The 18,234-nt window shown below is 38.5% G+C and overlaps 2 protein-coding genes across 2 annotated transcripts in view; both read left to right on the top strand.

Moving 5' to 3' along the window:
• The window catches only part of LOC127418266 (glypican-3-like), a 188,896-nt gene extending 179,720 nt beyond the window's left edge, over nucleotides 1–9,176 (top strand). Inside the window, exon 8 of the mRNA XM_051658773.1 lies at nucleotides 5,509–9,176. Within this exon, the coding sequence (XP_051514733.1) occupies nucleotides 5,509–5,687 (179 nt within the window). The 3' untranslated portion in view covers nucleotides 5,688–9,176. The remainder of the gene's footprint in view (nucleotides 1–5,508) is intronic.
• A 4,368-nt stretch (nucleotides 9,177–13,544) lies between these two features.
• LOC127417670 (glypican-6-like) overlaps nucleotides 13,545–18,234 on the top strand; it is a 60,703-nt gene continuing 56,013 nt past the window's right edge. Inside the window, exon 1 of the mRNA XM_051657805.1 lies at nucleotides 13,545–14,263. Coding sequence (XP_051513765.1) covers nucleotides 14,113–14,263 — 151 coding nt within the window. The 5' untranslated portion in view covers nucleotides 13,545–14,112. The remainder of the gene's footprint in view (nucleotides 14,264–18,234) is intronic.

Here is an 18,234-nt window from a genome sequence, read left to right on the forward strand (position 1 = left end):
GTGAATTTATCAAGTAGAACGAACAGCTTTATATGTTGCGCTTTTAGAGAGAATCTGTACACTTAAAAATAATAAAAATAATAATAATAGGGGACCTGGGTAGCTCAGCAAGTAAAGACGCTGACTACCACACCTGGAGTCGCAAGTTCAAATCCAGGGTGTGCTGAGTGAATCCAGTCAGGCTTCCTAAGCAACCAGTTGGCCCAGTTGCTAGGGTGGGTAGAGTCACGTTGAGTTAACCTCCTTGTGGTCGCTATAATATGGTTCTCACTCTCGGTGGGGCACGTGGTGAGTTGTGCGTGGATGCCATGGAGAATAGCGTGAACCTCCACACGTGCTAGGTCTCCACGGTAGCACGCTCAACAAGCCATGTGATAAGATGCGTGGATTGACTGTCTCAGACGCGGAGGCAACTGAGATTCATCCTCCACCACCCAGACTGAGGTGAGTCACTACGCCACCATGAGGACCTACATTGGGAATTGGGCATACCAAATTGGGGAGAACAGGGAATATATATACTGTATATATAATAATAATAATAAAAGAAACACAATTCATTTAACTGTGCTGTGGCATCACCTCAGTAGATTGAAAAGTTACAGGTCAAAAGCCTACTCGTTGTTCTGGCGTACATATGTATCATTACTAATTTAAGGTGAGTATAGGCAAAATCCTTAGAAAGATAGGTGGGCATAAGGCATATGCTTGTGTATGCCTTAGACCACACTACTGGTTCTGATATCGAAAGATCATTTAAGCTGAAAAATGCTCCATCTCATTTATGTCGTTCTGTTTTGTTTTCATAACCACCAGCTCTACAAATGTAGCAGCAATGTAGACCAGTATTCCCCACTTTCATAAGAAGCACCTGTGTTTGGAGACTGACATTCCGTGCACTTATCTAGTCCTGAGAAACACCTGTAAGGCAGACAGGAGCTCCAGAATAAACACGTCAACTGTATGTCCAGGTGAGGGTCTGTCTGAGAGTTGGCACAAGATCTGCTATGCTGTCTGATGGACTGCATTTCAAATCATTCTGAATCTCTCAAAGGAGCTATTAGATTTTGATGAATGTTCTGCATTAAGACTGTATACATGGTTAACTATGTAGGCCAGGCTGATGAGAGGAATGTTTTCTTTGTGTGAATATTTAGACTCTTCTGTTTGTCAGAAACATAATTATAATGAGCTAAGTACATGTGTACTCTTTAGTACCAAATGTTATCTTTGTTTATAAGTATATTTTTACATTTTCTGAAGAAAATCTAAGTGATGCTTGTCCATGCAAATGTCTGCCATGATGCTAGGGTGTTGTGGGTGGTTGCCAGGGTGTTGCTTTATGGTTGTTATGATGTTATAATTGGTTGCTAACATGTTGCTATGGTCTTCTGGTTGGTTGCTAGGTAGTTGCTTTTTTGGCCAAGCCAAAAGAGCCCACCCACATAGATCCCACAAGTCTATGATATTCTGGTTCCTAGATATGTCTCTAGTCCTTCCTTCAATAAAAGTCTGAAGAAGTCTCATCACTTACAATACACACCTCTCCTCAACAAGCCACATGATTTGAGGTACCGTCATGTCTGTACAAAATTGTATTGGCCTTAGTTTACATTTTTATGGTTAGGGGTTTGTTAAAACAGCAATAGTAATAGTGATGCTTGTCTTAGCTTGCACCTTTAAGAATTCACCACACATTTATGTTAGTGTAGGTTTGTTTGGAGCTTGTGTAGTGTTCTTTGTTTGGAAGGCAAAAGACTTAACCCTTGAGTTTCAGAGAGCAAAGCATATAGTGTGAAGAACTTTTAACACCCTCAATTGCTTCTTTTCAAACACAAAGAGCATATAAATCTTCTTTAGCCAGGTCTTGACACAAACTAGTCCTCTTAAGCAGTCAGCTAGTGTCTTATTCTTACTATGGAGGGCTGCAATAAACATTAAGAATTTGTTTCTGTTCTTGTTTGTTGTACCTGTGATGTACTGCACTTAGACATTGAGCTGCTCCAAGCCCACCATTACTAATCAATGGCTGAATGTTGACCTTTCACCTGTGTTGTAACTGGAGCTCGTAACTCTGTGATAAAGCCAGTTAGACCCTGCTTGCATGGTGGAGACCCCTGGGGACTGATGCTGCTGAAAATTGATAGCCTTTGTGAGGGGTGGGACTCAGTCCTAGAGCTGGCATACATCCAGTGCAATTGGTCACATCAATTGTCAGGAGGATTGTCTGTTTTCTATATTTGGCATGCCAGCCTCCACATATCCATCCCACTAATTTCTGTTGTGCTGTATCAGGTCCAAAAACAAGAGTGAATGGGCTCTCATTCCATTCTGTGGTCCCTGACACAGTCACTCACACAACCATATACACAAGTGTTCATGGCTCATTATGACAGGATATCATTAGACACATTGTGCAGTTGGGTCATACACTGTTTGCACTCTGTGTACTAGGAATGGGTCTCGATTGTCGACTAGTCATCCGGCAACCGGTCAATTTCTGAGGTCAACTAGTTTATCTAAATTAGATTTATATATATATACAGTTTATAATTATTTTTATATTTTAGCCGCTATAGCCATACAAATTCAGCCGGACATCTTTGCCTGTTGCGTCATGTCTTTTTTAAAACACGTTTTTAAGATGTCATGTCAAGTAAAAAATAAAAAGTCCAACTTTAAACACATCTTGAGATCCCTAGATTATTTAACAAGTTGTTCAGGTAACCTCCTGTGTATTAAATTTTGTAAATAGTTTTGCATATCCCTAGTTGAGTTACACACTGAGTGCAATCTCTGAAGATTTTTTTGGCCTTTTCCGAAAGCCTGCAGCAGAAAGCCTGTTGTAACTGTAGCCCCCTTTCCACACTATTTCCCCTCCAACCTCGAGGGGTGGTTTCTCTGTAAGAACATTTCTGAAGACCAAGGTTATACTTAGAGACTCACGCCTCTCATAGCGAGCTCACCGTACTTGCTCACATACACAAACTCTGAACAATAGCCTCACACACTACCAAACATACACACATACACATTCACCACTTCCCTAACTATTCGCATGAAAACACCTAGTCTGATCTAGGGTGTAGTGTATATAAAAGCTGTATTGAATTACACCTTAGCTTTAATTGGACCGGTGGTATAGTGTGCCGCTGTCACAATGAAAAATCAGCCTTTCAGGGCCAGTGGAATGTCTAACCGCTGGCTTGTCAGTGGACGGAGGGAAAGAAAATTTAATTGTTCTCTGGCTCGCGTTCAAGCTCTGTCGTAATTGCAGAGAAATCTCGAGGAGGTTTCAGCACTGAGGCTTTATTTATTTGCCTCCTTCCTCTGTTTTAAAGTCGACTGTGTTGAAATAGGGCCCCCAGGCATCCAGGGACCCCCTGAGAGATGGCCTCCATCTTTTTCCTGCTCTCGACCTGGTTCTCACTGGCTGGCATGCTAAGTTCAGGGCCCAGAATTAATTAAGTCGCATGCTTTCCTGTTGATCCCACCACAAACACAGCCGCTGGTCCAAATGGTGGACTTCCTCCCTGTGGGGTTAAATCCCCACAAACGAAGGCAGAAACATGAAGTAGCTGCTATGGATCGTATTAAATATGGCATGCAGTCTAATTAGTTGAGAGATGGACAGCCTCTGTCCTGTGGATTCAGTTCAAAATGCAGAGATCATAAGCATATGGACGGGATTTGGTTACTGCTTGTTGAATTGTCTTCCCTGACTCCCAGAGTGGCTAAGCAAGGTGCCTATAATTAAAAATGTCCCACTATTTCCCCCATTATGTAAACATATAAACCCCATGAAATTAAAACTGGAGTTTTGTGGCTTTTAGTCCATGTCTATTAGCTTTGATGCCATCTATATGCTAATGTACTTCCAAAAGTTCACAAAATTAACCATTAGCAGATATACACGTTTAAAATGTACAGTCTTTCTCTTCTGGGAAAATGAACCAAAAAATATTGATGAATCATGTTGCACAACAGAAGCTTTTATCCACTCAAATGCTCTTTTGAATGAGAATGTCCCTCCTTATAATACCATCTAGTAAACCAACTAGCAAGAAGCAAAACAAGGCTATAAAAAAAAAAGGTATGAAATACATCATCACAAAATGCTTGCAGCCTTCTGCAAATGCTGAGGTAATCTAATCACTATAAGAAAACAGATTGTATTTGCCAATATAGTTTAGTTGTTGTGTTTTGGAGTTCCCTGGTTTAAATGTAGGTACTGGACAGAGTATTTTTCAGAGGAATTTTAGCTATGTTCTACATAAAGTGGCGGAACATGTGCATATTATATGCATGCAATATCTTGTTTGTGTGTCTTGCGCGAAAAAGGTTTTCCTCAGCTGGCTTGTAGGAGCACTTCACAGGGGACACTTCCGCACATAACTGGCATGCTTCTCCATTCTTGCCTTTATTACTGATATCCTCTTTCATTCATCATTACTTTCCCTTGCATAGTTCTGTCTCCTTCATGGCTGATGTCCCAGACAATACACTTCAGCTTTATATGTTGTGCTAAATGAAAATAACTTTCCGTCTCTCTTTGTAAAGAAGCATGTTGTTAACATGGTGTTAAAGTTAGTGGCACACTGCCATATCCTCACTAACAAAACTAAAGCCTAGTTATTATTAGACATTGAGAGTAGCTATTATTCCAGACTTCAGTATGCGCATATACATCGCCAAGATGGCTGTTAAAGGGTGCAACATCTGGAAAGCATGGCGTTCTAATTATTGTGTGCAAACATTTGATAAACATTTTAAAAAGTGCAGATTCACATTCTACATCGTAAGCGCTGTGTAAGCATCATTGTAGTGAAATATACTGTACATCTATCAAATGCACACAATACTGTAGATGCACATGAATAGATATCTGGAACAAATCCAATGCTATATTTTCCAAAGTCTTTCAAGAGACTTAAGACTTTGGTAATACGTGACCATAAGGTTGTATGTTAACGTTAGATTACACAATAGTTTAGTATTAGTAATAATTTAGCATTTACTTTTATAAATGTTTATGTCAATAGCATTTATTAATTTTGTTTAATGGTAAGTATGCAACATACTGTTATTCTACAGACTTGGTTAAGGGTTTATCTGTCTGTCCGTCCGACCTTTTATCTGTCTTTCTGTCTATCTGTCTGACTCTTGGGCCTGTAAAACCCTCAAACTTCAAGCTTTTAAAACTATTTTAAACTGTCAGACCAGGCTTTTTCAAGCCAACATCAAACCAAACCCTAATCTAACCCTAACAATGAGAAAATATATATTTAAAAATAACATTAACCAAGATTAATAAATGATGCAAAAAAATGTTTATTGTTAGTTCATGATACTTAATGCATTAACTAATACCAACTAATAATAAGAGTTTTTATTAATATGGCTGCATCTCTTTATCAGGCTTTGCAATTATTCTTAATCTTAGTCTTTTTCTCTTCCTCCATCCATGTGATTTTTTTCTCCCCCACTTATTATCTCTTTCTCTGTCAGACTTGGCGGATAACTTGGCGATCGACGACTTAACTTTTCACGAGCTGCTCCTGACTCCTAGATTGGCCACGGACACACATGCCGGAGCACCTGCATCTGGAGCAGCCCAGGCGGCATACGTTCCTAGTGGAACCTTCCTCTTTCCCATCATCATCTTCATCCTGTTGGGTCTTCAGTGATCATCAATCCACTCTGACTACCTTCAAACTTTGTTTAGAGTTTTAAAGAGACACTACTGATGTCCATGTGTACATACAGTTCCATGGTTTTGGCCAAGGACAGGAATACTTCCTCTTTTCCATCTCAAGTCTTGCCATATGAACTTCTCGTTTTTATATTTTGTGTGGATTCAAGGATTTAAGTATCATCTCAATGCCTAAACAATGAAATCTCAATTCTTCAACAGCATGAAGAGTACTACTTATATATATATATATATAACAACTATGTTCTTTCCCCTCTGTGATTGTATGCCACAAAACAGCCAGGTGTTTTACATTGAACATTGCCTCCCCTCTGCTATACACATGCAGTTTTACACAAAGGCCAAAGCCTTCTGTAGGAAAAGGACTTAGATCTCTTTTGAGGAGACAAAGAGGCACAGCTTTTGTGAGTGGGCACACTTAAGGAGACGGAACCATGACTGACAGAGTCTAGGAATACATACAACTACACTAGTGGACAAAGACTTTCTCTGACTCCTAGTCTGTCTCACTGTAGTGAGGTTCTCCTCTGCTACTCATTTCCTGTGCAGTAAATGACCCTTGGAGGAGAGGACATCAAGGCATTGGCATGTCGTTGTGAAACCCTCTCCTTCCAGGACGACACAGCTGTACTTCATTTACAAAAAAATGCCTTTAAACTGTTTTATTAGAATGCTGACTTTCCCCTGACTTTCTTCTGTTCTTGTATTATAATTGTGTGATTAAATTTTTCTCTTAAATGGATTTCCTCTACATTTCCTGTTTGTTTTTTGTTTGTTTTTTGCTTTTACTTCCTCCATTTACAGATCACTATAGCATTTTCAACCATAGAAATGTGCGCTATGTTAATGGCTTGATGGATTCACATATGTAAGGCCATTTGTAAGGTTTTCTTTATTTTTACATCTTCATTTACAAAGGGCTAAACCTATCATTTTAGATCAGAATGTTATTGCTTGAGGAACCTGGTGTGTCCAAACACTGTTTTCCATAACCTGTGAAGTTATTCATTACTGATCTCTGTTAATTACTCAACAGCATGTCGTTATTCATAAAGTGTGTTGTAGACAAAAGTGTCATAAAGTGAAAGAATGCTAGAATCAGCAGCTAGAGATGCACCAGTGTATCAACCAAACATCGGTTACGGCCGCTAAAAGCAATTATCTGCACTATTGTAAATCAGCTGATTGTTTAAAAACAGCCAATGATAAGGGCCAGTTATTTCTTGTCTAAAGGGGACAGAAAAACATGTCCGACAATTAGCCTGTAACTTGTGTTGTGTGTGTCTCATATGTGGAATTACTTTAAATTGGGTTACATACAATGACAGAAGTTTTGCAATTTGTAAGCTTTGCACTGCTAGAATTTCAAGAGGTGGAAAGTTCAAACTTTTAAGACTACTGATTTGATTACTCACCTTAAAGCTCGACACAGCAATGAATATGACGAGTTTGTTAAAGCTACAGTAGAGGCAGCTTCAGCTAAAAAAGGACAAGCTTTATTCAGAATTCAGTTAGTGTTGGGGGGCCTCCAGGAACAGTGTTGGGAACCACTGGTCTACAGCACACAACAATACCCGCCCACTTTTTCAGCCATCAGCGGTCGCCACAGGGCTCGTTTGGCATGCTTTGTTCGCTGGATTCTCTGATTGGTGGATAATTTCCCTTCATTACCATGTGTAGTGTAGTTCTTTACCAGAAATTCCATTTTTAAACATAAATTTTTTATTATTAAGTTGAAATAACATGGACTGATGGCTTTAACAGAAGCATATACCATAGATTAACAACCACAGAGCTCACGATAGGTCTGTTTTTAAAGGTTTATATTGTAGGTTATCGTTAAAATCAGTTTGCCTATGAAGGTTTACTTCCGGTACCAAACCGTTGCACTCTATTGGTAAAAAGCTGTACCAGACTTTTGTAGTGCTACCACCTACCACTACCAGACATCACAGTGGGTATGGTGGTTTTCTTTGTGGTGAATGTAGTATTAGATTTAAGCTCTATGTCTAATTTGACTAAAACATTTTTCCACACATCACAGCATGGTTAATATCGTGCTTTATTTTCCAAGCTCAAGTTATGGGTTCATGTGGTTCTTTTGGAGTAATGACTTCTTTTGTGCCACCCTCCCCAACAGGCCAGTGAAAAGAGTTCTTGATATGGTTGACTGGTGCACCTTCACTCCGTTCTCAGCCACTGAACCCTGTAGCTCCTATAAAGTGATCACGCCTCTCTGTAGCTTCTCTCACAACTCTCCTTGTTCATGTAGAATGTTTTGAGAGCCGATGTTTTCTGGTCAGTTTGATTGAGGCGCTACTTACTGATAATTGTGCCAACAGCGCCCATCCAAAACACTCAGATAATGTTTTGTACATTTTTCCTAATTTAAACATTTGTTTTACTTTTTCTCTAATTTCTTTCTAATGCTCTTTTGTCTTCATTTTCACAGCTGTCCTTCAGATCTACAGCCTAGATAATGATCACTTAACTGTGGGGATTTATCCAGAATAGTTATTTTAATGAGTCACAGGTAGAGGCCAATTTTTAGGCAATTGTGTCCTTGTTGGAGCAATTGTTTTGCATCTGTGTAAACTTAGAGCTTCTCAAATACCATAACTGAACTTTATGCAAGACACATTTCAGATTATTTGATTTCACATTAAAATAATACAATTTTATTTACAGTGCTTAGAGAGAGAAATAATAATAAAAAAAAATATCACAAAAAACACAATCCTAAAATGGGATTTTAGAAGATTTAATAAAAGGAACTAGTTAAGGGTCTGAATACTAATGGAAGGCATTGTATAATAGAAGAATATTAACAGTGATACACTTTATGTTACACAGTAATACACACACTATGCTGAAAAGATGCATAATGCTTATTTTTCACAGTAAGTTTGAAAGTAAACATCAGAACAAATTTTCCAAACAAACTATGGCTGATGGAGTGAATTAAAAAAATCTCAACTTAATTAGAACAAATAGTTTGTTTTCATATTGTATGTACTAAATAAATTATATGCTTCTACCAGTAATGGAATGTGCTGAGTACCATAATTAAACTCTGAATTCTGCAATATTGTTTATACTGGTACTGATTGCACTGTGGGGGAGCATTCAGGGGCCATTTGGCACATTTGAGCACTTGAGCTTGGTTTGAGCTGTTCAATAACCAGAGCGACGGGGGAGAGGGATAAAATGGAGCCCTTCATTCACGCCAGGTTACAGTTACTAGAACCTTATATTGATGAAAGAAATGTCCTGTCACTGTACCTGTCCTTTTTGGTTACTCTGTGTTCATAATGTTTGATGGCCATTACTGGTTTTCAAAGGTCAACACTGTAATTTAAGTGTATAAAATACAGTACAACCCAAATGCTGTTTATTTGTGACAATAAAGTACATGTGTTCTAATTTAAATGTTTTAATGTAAATGATAATTGAATTAAAATGATGAAATTGTGATGTTGTTTTAACAGTTTATGAAGCCCTGGAGTCTTTGTGAAGATGAAAAGTGTGTTTTACTGCTGTTACAGAGTGGTGTGTTTGTGTACATGAGAAAGTTGTGTGTGTATGTGCGTGAGTCTTTATGCAATTCTCATTCCAACCAGTTGAGGGGTCCCTTTTCTACACCCAGTGTCTCAGAAGTATAAAAAATGTTGACCTAATTACAGAAAGTGAAGGTGAATGAATAGCATATTATCAACTCTACTGATCTACATTTTGATTTGATTATCTCCTCTCCACTGACCAAGCTGTCAGACACACCTGTGGTGCCTCACGCCTAGAGTTGCAACCTTGTTTTATTTGTTTAAATTTTGTTATCCCACCCACTGGCAAACACACTCCCAACCATCCCCTCAATGTACTTAACAGACTTCATCTTGTTACTAGTCTAATCTGTATGCGTGGACGATACTTTCTTATTTTCACGCTCACGTTTCTCTTTGATTCAGATTAAAACCTGGTTGGTTCCATCTGGTCTTTTCTCTCCTAAACCAGTGAAGAGGGGCTGCTTATCAGGCGAGAGCAAACGGGACACAGAGAAAGAGCAGCAGAGAGGCTGAGCAGAGCTGTTGGTTACACTCTGAATATTAATGGAGGAGTGAGAATGGGCAAACAGGCCCATTGAAATGCGCAGGTTGAATGTTTTCTTAGGGTAATAAAGTGGCTATACAGGGATCCCTCATTTTTAGGACCAACTGGTCTTCTTTGTTTAGGGTGCCACAGTTAGTGAGGCTAATTGTGTTCAACAGAAATTGTTACTAGTTTATTGCCTTTATTGTGATTCTGTGGGTGAAAATCATCTTCATACCGATGATTCACAATGATAATGATCCAATATGTGAGTATGGTCAACCACGTATGTTAAAAATGATATCCCTCTATTTTATTTTACAAATGTTCTTTAAATGTGTAATAACAAAATAATAATAATTATAATAATAATAAATAAATAAATGCACACACACACACCATGCAAATTGTTTTTAAGTGTAATCAATAGTTTCTATATAATCTTAACCACACAACATCTTTTCACGCTATGTCTATTGAATATATCACTGGTCCACTCTCTCATTCAACGGACCCCAGAACTCATCTGCAGGTTCTCATTGGCCACTGGCTTTCCCAGCTTTGGTCACACAGCATGAATGGGGTAGGCTGAGGAATGTGGACACAATAGCTGGAATGTCAGTTTGCCAAGAGCTTCCCACAGACCATGCATAAACACACACACACACACACGCACGCACACAGTCACAACAACACATGGAAACATACACATGCTCCTGCAAATCCAGACATGTCAAAGCGCTTAAGTGTGCTCTCCATGCACACACACTTCAAGGTTAACAATGAATGAAAGACCTTTAGCAATGTGAATGAAACTGAAGGAAAATCATGGCATAATAGCCAATGCCCCATTTCCACATGAAAAGCATTTAGGTAGGCTGAGAGAACATCAGGCGACATTGGTTAAAGATACTGCAGCATTGATATATAGAGATTTGGGACCATTTTGGGACCATTTATGACTTTAAAAGGATGCAAATGTCAATAATTTGAATTACCATTGGTTTGACCTTACAGACTTTATTAAGGTCGAAAAGCTGAAATGTTGGAAATTAGAGCAGTTATTTTCTGGTTTTTTTTTTTTTTAATATATATATATATATATATATATATATGAGACATGACCTGCACCTCTGGATTTAAGGTATGCATTTACTTGCATTACTAAGACATCTATGAACTTTTCCTGAAAGCTTAAAAGTATAATGCAGATGTAGATCAATTGATTTATGCAGACAGAAGGATATGAAAATGCAACAAAATATATGTGTTTCATTTTACATCCTCACTTTCCAGAAGAGTTCTTCTAGCGTCAAGAGTTTCACAATAAAAACACGGCAATAAACCACTCTGTGTCATTATTGGAAAAACGGGCAGCTGTCCTTAAGGACTGTCATAATATAAGTGAGATGTTTTGGTTATGTTGCTTGTCATGGGAGCAGGGCTGAGATTCCACTGTCTCTCTCTCTCTCTCTCTCTTTCTGTCTGCCTCTCTCTCCCATTGCTCCTGACTATCATTGGGCTGCTAGCCACACCACAGTGGTTGCAGCTCTGTGTCACATTTCATGACATGCAGACATATCAGGAGGTTACGTTCTCACCTATGTTTCATGTCTTTCTGGTGAGGTGAGATTGATGACTGTAATTCAAAGAGACTAAATAGACTATCAAATAGAACAGGTTTATTAGACACCAATACAAATATTTCCATTTGTTGTTAATTATCAATCAATTGTTACTGTAAACAAAGTTCCACCCATGTAACCAATGAAGCTCTGTGATGCTGGCTTGATCTTATAAAGAGGACACTTTGACATGTTGATCACTAGGCCAAAAAAAACATAATAGACAATGAGGGGGAAGCGCCCTACCCTTAAGAGTCAAATAATATGAGCTTTTCAATGGCCAATTCTTAAACAATAAAATGTATCCCTTTTAATCTTAAATAATCCTACAACCTCACTTTGACAACAATTTGCTTTAAACTTGCACAATTTTTCAAGCATGTATGAGTGTCTGAGCTGGAAAATGCCTAGGTCAGCCTAGTTTTTTCCCCTTTAACTTCAGATGACAACACAACACAGTCCTTTAGTTATATCTAAAAAGTAGTATCTATCTATCTTCTATTTTTGTGTATTTGTCATACTAAATTGTTTTAGATCTTCAAACAAGATATAACATAAAACAAAGGCAACCTGAGAAAACACAAAATACAGTTCTAATATATATATATATATATATATATATATATATATATATATATATATATATATATAGATAGATAGATAGATAGATAGATAGATAGATATTGAAACAAAAATTTTATTCAACACCTATATCACCCATGTGAAAATCTAACTATCCCCTTAAACTTAATAGCTGGTTGTACCAACTTTAGCAGCAACAACTGCAACCAAACGCTTCCGAAAACTGGAGATCAGTCTTTCACAACGCTGTGGTGGAATTTTGGCCCTCTCTTCTTTGCAGAACTGCTTTAGTTCAGCCACACTGGACGGTTTTCGAGCATGAACTGCCCATTTAAGGTTCTGCCACAGCATCTCAATCGGGTTCAAGTCAGGACGTTGACTAGGCCACTCAAAAATTTTCATTTTGCTTCTTTTGAGACATTCAGAGGTGGACTTCTATGCTTTAGATCATTGTCTTGCTGCATAATCCAGTTGCGCTTGAGCCTCAACTCACGGACTGATGACCGGACGTTCTCCTTTAGGATTTTCTGGTCGAGAGCAGAATTAATGTTTCCCTCAATTATTGTAAGTCGCCCAGGCCCTGAAGCAGCAAAGCATCCCCACACCATCACACTACCACCACCATGCTTAACCGTAGGTATGAGGTTCTTTTTGTGGAATTCTGTGTTTGATTTACACCCGATGTAACAGGACCCCTGTCTTCCAAACAGTTCCACTTTTGACTCATCAGCCCACAGAACATTCTCCCAAAAGTTTTGAGGATCATCAAGGTGTGTTTTGGCAAAATTCAGACGAGCTTTTATGTTCTTCTGGGTTAGCAGTGGTTTTCGCCACTCTTCCATGGATGGCATTGAACAGTGACCTTTATTGATGCGAGAGAGGCCTGCAGTTCCTTGGATGTTGTCCTTGGCTTTTTTGTGACTTCCTGGATGAGTCGTCGCTGTGCTCTTGGAGGAATTTTGGAAGGTCGGCCACTTCTGGGAAGGTTCACTGTGCTGAGTTTTCTCCATTTGGAGATAATGGCTCTCATTGTGGTTCTTTGGAGTCCCAGAGCCTTTGAAATGGCTTTGTAACCCTTCCCAGACTGATGCATTTCAATCACCTTTTTCCTCATCATTTCTGGAATTTCTTTCGACCTTGGCATAGTGTGCTACTGGGTGAGACCTTTTAGCCAACTACATGCTGCTGAAAAAGTTCTATTTAGGTGTTGATTTGATTGAACAGAGCACAAAAACAGAAAAAAAAAAACTTTTTCACAGCACTTTATCTATCTATCTATCTATCTATCTGATATGTCTGATATGTACTTCATAAATAATTTGAGCATCTGTCTGTCAGTCATTCAGTCAGTCAGTCTGTAGATATGTACTCACTTGATAAATAGTTTGAGCAACATACACATATTGGAAGCTCCTCCACTGCTAATTTTAAGTCTAGGCAACCTCCAGCGCGCGACATGCCCCACCCCGTGTGTTTCGCGTGGCCATCTCTCTTTGTCCGGAACTCAGCTGCGTGCTTGCGCAGTCTGCTGACTGAGATCTCGCCGCGCGCACAAGCAAGCGATCCCCACTCATAGCGTCCCGACTGCACACCAGCACGAGAGGGGGAGAAAACTTTCCTAAAACTTTTTTTATCGCCATTATCTCGCTTCTTCTCACACAGAGCCGGCGTCCCCGTGAATCTCCTCATGCGAAGAAACAGTTTAACAAGTAACTTGCCTTTACGACACGGTTTGAATATGCGCGCGCGTTTGTAGAGCTGGTCTTTTGCAGTTTTGCTCTGGTTTTTCTTAGCAGAGTGGCTACTTTTAACGAAGAGCGCAAAGTCCTGACTGCTTGCCTGTTTGATTCTGTTATCTGTTCCACATTCGCGGGAGTGTTTCGCTCGCTATTTTTTTTTTTAGAGGACGGGTTTTTATTGCTCAAGAAAATTCAGGTCGCGAGAATCGAGCGTTGAAGAGAAGTGAAGAAGTTTAAACGCAGAAAGACGCCGCATCTCCACGAGGAAATCCGAAGTGGGAATCGAAGATATCTTGTGACTGAGTTTAATTTGTTACTTGTTTTTAATCACTTTTCGTTGCTGCTCAGTTGCTTGTAGTAGTCAGCGATGAAGATGATTGTTGCATTCACTCTATGGATGTCGGTGGTGATTTTGGCGTCGGCTCAGGCAGATCAGAAGAAGAACTGTAATGAAGTCAGAACTGCCTACAGTTCGAAAGGCTTTAACGTCAATGATGTTCCCAACAAAGGAGTGCAGGGTGAGTTACACTGATTTCACCTTTTATGTAACTAAACTAGTTTGTGACACTAGATGTTCTTGTATCTATATATCTGCAAGGCGTAACTGCATCACTGTGTGTGATCTGTGTAAATACACAACTTTACATAATATGTAGAATGCAAAACACCATATTCGTCTGCCAAGGTAGTGTAAGCATAGACTGTAAAATCTGTGAATGTTTTCTTTACTGCAGCCTGAAAAAGTTTACATGTCCACATGTTGACTTTCTACAGCTTATATAACTTTGCCCCTATTGAGTGTAAGGTCACCGTGTTCACTTATTATGTTGTCCTTAATAAAGCATTGCTAATTGGATTTTATTGGGTCATTAAACTGATGAACACAGAACTTAGAATCGTGACTTGTGTCGCTTTCACCAACTAACATGGAAGTTGCAATACTTCACATTGTAAGTAGGCTGTTATTGCATCTTTTAAAAATTGATGCAAGTAATGATTACAGTATTATAGTCTGGCGTTACGAGTGTTACTTCGTTCATTCCCTCCGCACCCCTAGTCGCTTGCTTTGTGTTAAGTGTCGTGCTTTGTAAAGCGAGAGTCAGTCATAGGACAGTGATTGTCATTCAGAAACGCTAATGCTCATGTAAATGCAGTGATTTTATCTCAAGCGAGAATGGGGGCGGGGGTGCGTAACAAGTTGCAGTTTTTAGCCCTCTACAAGGGCTGGATGGGAAAACTAGCCCCTGGACACACATTATAAACAGTCTCATATTTCTCCACTTAGTAAAAGAGAAAGTCTTCTTGACTTGGACCCCGGTCTGAATGCTTCTTCCAAAAAATGTACATTATTAAACGGATAATTCTGACACTGAATTCTAATTGGACGAGCCGCCTTTACACCCGTTGTAATAACGAGGATAAACGCACACCAGGCATAGCACATGTATTAAAGGTGCACGCCTTAATTTTTTCCTCATTTAAAATTTGACTCTCAAAAAAAAATAATTGCAATTTTGAAATGTATGCATAAAATCGTGAACACTCACATGAGATGAGGAATTCGATCATATCAGTCATTTTGATAAAAGCTGTTTTACTCTACAGTACACGGAGAGGGTCTCCTCATGGGGGCTGCCATGTTAGTGTCACATGACCAGGCAAATAATACTGCCCTAATCACTGCACTGTTATTGGATACTTTAACTCATGGAATAAATTAATCAAGGCTTACTTGATTGATAAATTGATAAACTAATTGATAAACTATAATTGATAAACTATTGCGTTTGAAATATGCTGCATCCATGCCCCTAGGTGTCAGTGTACAGTCCAAGATGACGTGAACAAAATCTTACTGAGTGCACCTTTAATGTGCCATGTTCCAAATGCACACTGCCTTATAAAGCAAACTATATTACTTGGCTGACAAATTGTTTATTCAGATTATTATTAAAAATAATAATATTACATTGAACGGCTTTTTAAAGGTGCACTCAGTTAATTTCTTGAGGAGTAAAACTTTTTAATGAGGAAAAAATTAAGTGCACCTTTACAAATAGATGTCTTTCATCATATTGCTGTTGCTGCTTTTTATAAATGCAATAAGCCCCTCAAGTCTGAGCGTTACAGTAATTTTATCACGGGGGGTACAACATGAAAAAGTCACTGTAATTCACAGTCTCTAGTGGCTTATTGCTTAGAGGGAGAGGCCTCCTCCTGTGCTCTACATATCTAGATGGCTCCTCTATAGCTCATTGTGCACATGGAGTTATACAAATTCAGAAAGCAATGAACTGACAGGGCTGAAACTCTTAAGATGACTCACAATCTGTATCTGGCAAGGCACACTCTTAAATAATGCATTGCAAACTTATTGTTTAATATCCAGTGTAGGATAGCTACGTTGGGAATTTTGTTTAAGATAAAAACAGCTGCATGCATGACTGCAGGTAGGTGAAGGGGAACAAGTGGGCTTTAATTTGCCTGGTACTTTACGCTTGTCCAACAAGCCCATTGTCTTCCCTGAGGTGTCATTGTAATGCAAACCTTGAGTTTAGCCCAACAAGCCTGCATTTTTCATTTTCATTTGTGTCACATCTCCAGTTTTGTTTTGATGGGTTTAAAGAATTAATTATAAAGGCTTGTTTAGAGGGTAGGTTTGGGTGCCTTGTGCATGTGCCTCTCACAATGTGCACAATATGCATTGGGACCTGGTGCCAGGCTAACCTCAGTTTGCATGCCTTTGTCAGAAAGAGACTGAGATAATTGATACAGAGAGAGTGACAAGGTCTGCTGTTGCTGAGTGGTGGAGGTTCTTAGAAAGCAAAAAGAAGCACAAAAAGTGCTGCTTTGGTTTAACAATGTCTCCTGTTGCTAGGGAGAAAATGGTCCACAGGAGTACCTAAATGAACTGGTAGTGGCCCCCCAGTTCTGGCTTTCAGAGAGGGCCCTCTTCACCTTGTCGTCAAAACATGTCATCTTTTATTCTTCTATGGTCATGAATTACAACTCTATTCTGGAATGGTTCGAGCCAGTCCTACACATAGGCCTATGGTCAAAATGATATACCATCCATGATGATTTTTCTGCATTCCAGCGATTCATCAGAAAGAGTATGATTATTTATACACAGAAACGTTTTTAATGTGACTCACACTAACCAGAAAAGGCCATTCAAACAAGTCCTGTCATTAAAAGACCACCATTCCTTTCAATATCATTTGCTTGTTTTAGTGTCGTTAATCAGAAGTATAGAATGTTATGGCTTTTGCAGACATGGCATCCAACATGGCAAGCTTTCCCGCAGCCACTAGTAGTATCTTTTTTTTTTTTGACCTGCAGCGGAAGGATGAGATTATTTCTCCTTCAGCTTTCTAAATTTCTATGTTGAATAAAGTACTGCAATTAACGATTATTTTGATAATCGACTAATCTAACGATTATTAGAACGATTATTTGACTATTTTTCTGCGATTATTTTAACTGATTATTCAGCTTGTGCCCCGACTTAAAGGGTTGTATTAAATGTGCATAAAACAATAGAGGGAAAAAAACTAAACTTTTAAAAATACCTTTAAAAATTACATTCACTGAATTTAAGGAAGAAAAAAACAACTTTTTATTAAGTTTAATTCAGTAAAGAAATTCACTGCAAAAAATCCTATTGTTATCAAGTGTTTTTGTCTTGTTTTCCATTTAAAATTATCTAAAAATCCTTAAAACAAGATACATTTACTTGAGAAGCAACATACAAGTTATTTAGACTTGCTTTAAGAGAATGTATCATATAGTTGTATTTTGTATATAAGTGTATTTTTTCACTTGGTCATACTTCTGCGAGTGCTGTTAAGACTAAATATACTTGTATTCAAGATCTATTCTCTAAAAGCAAGTCTAAATATCTTATATGCTGCTTCTCAGGTGAATGCATCTTTTATTTTTTTTTTAAAGGATTTTTAGATATTTTAAAATATTTGTATTTTTAATATTTTATTCAGCATTCTCAGATATTTTTTTTTCTTCTGCAGTATAGCTACTAAAGAAAATGTACGTTGTTTTAAAGGAGTTTTAGATATTTATATTGGAAAACAAGCCAAAACAAAAACAAACCAAAAATGTATTTTGTTGCAGTGTATAATGGGGCAAAGACTACCCTCTCGCACCTTTTTGTTCACTTCAATCCATCTTTAACTCACAAAAAAAAATTAGGCAAGTGAGTATTCTGATCTTATCATTATTTCCATGCACATTTTCCATCTCCAAACCATATAAACTTGAATGCTTATTGGATTCAATCATTTTCAGATGGTATGTATTTGTGTAATTAAACGTGAAGCTACCAGGAACCCATTAGCCTCCAGTGCCACCATATTCCAGAACTGCAACCTACCTGGAGTGTCCAGAAGTACAAGGTACCAAGTGCTCAGAGACATGGCCACGGTCAAGAAGGCTGAAACACGACCACCACTGAATATATTCACAAATTGAA

This window comes from Myxocyprinus asiaticus, chromosome 27 (genome assembly GCF_019703515.2).
Source record: "Myxocyprinus asiaticus isolate MX2 ecotype Aquarium Trade chromosome 27, UBuf_Myxa_2, whole genome shotgun sequence".
NCBI classification, from domain to species: domain Eukaryota; kingdom Metazoa; phylum Chordata; class Actinopteri; order Cypriniformes; family Catostomidae; genus Myxocyprinus; species Myxocyprinus asiaticus.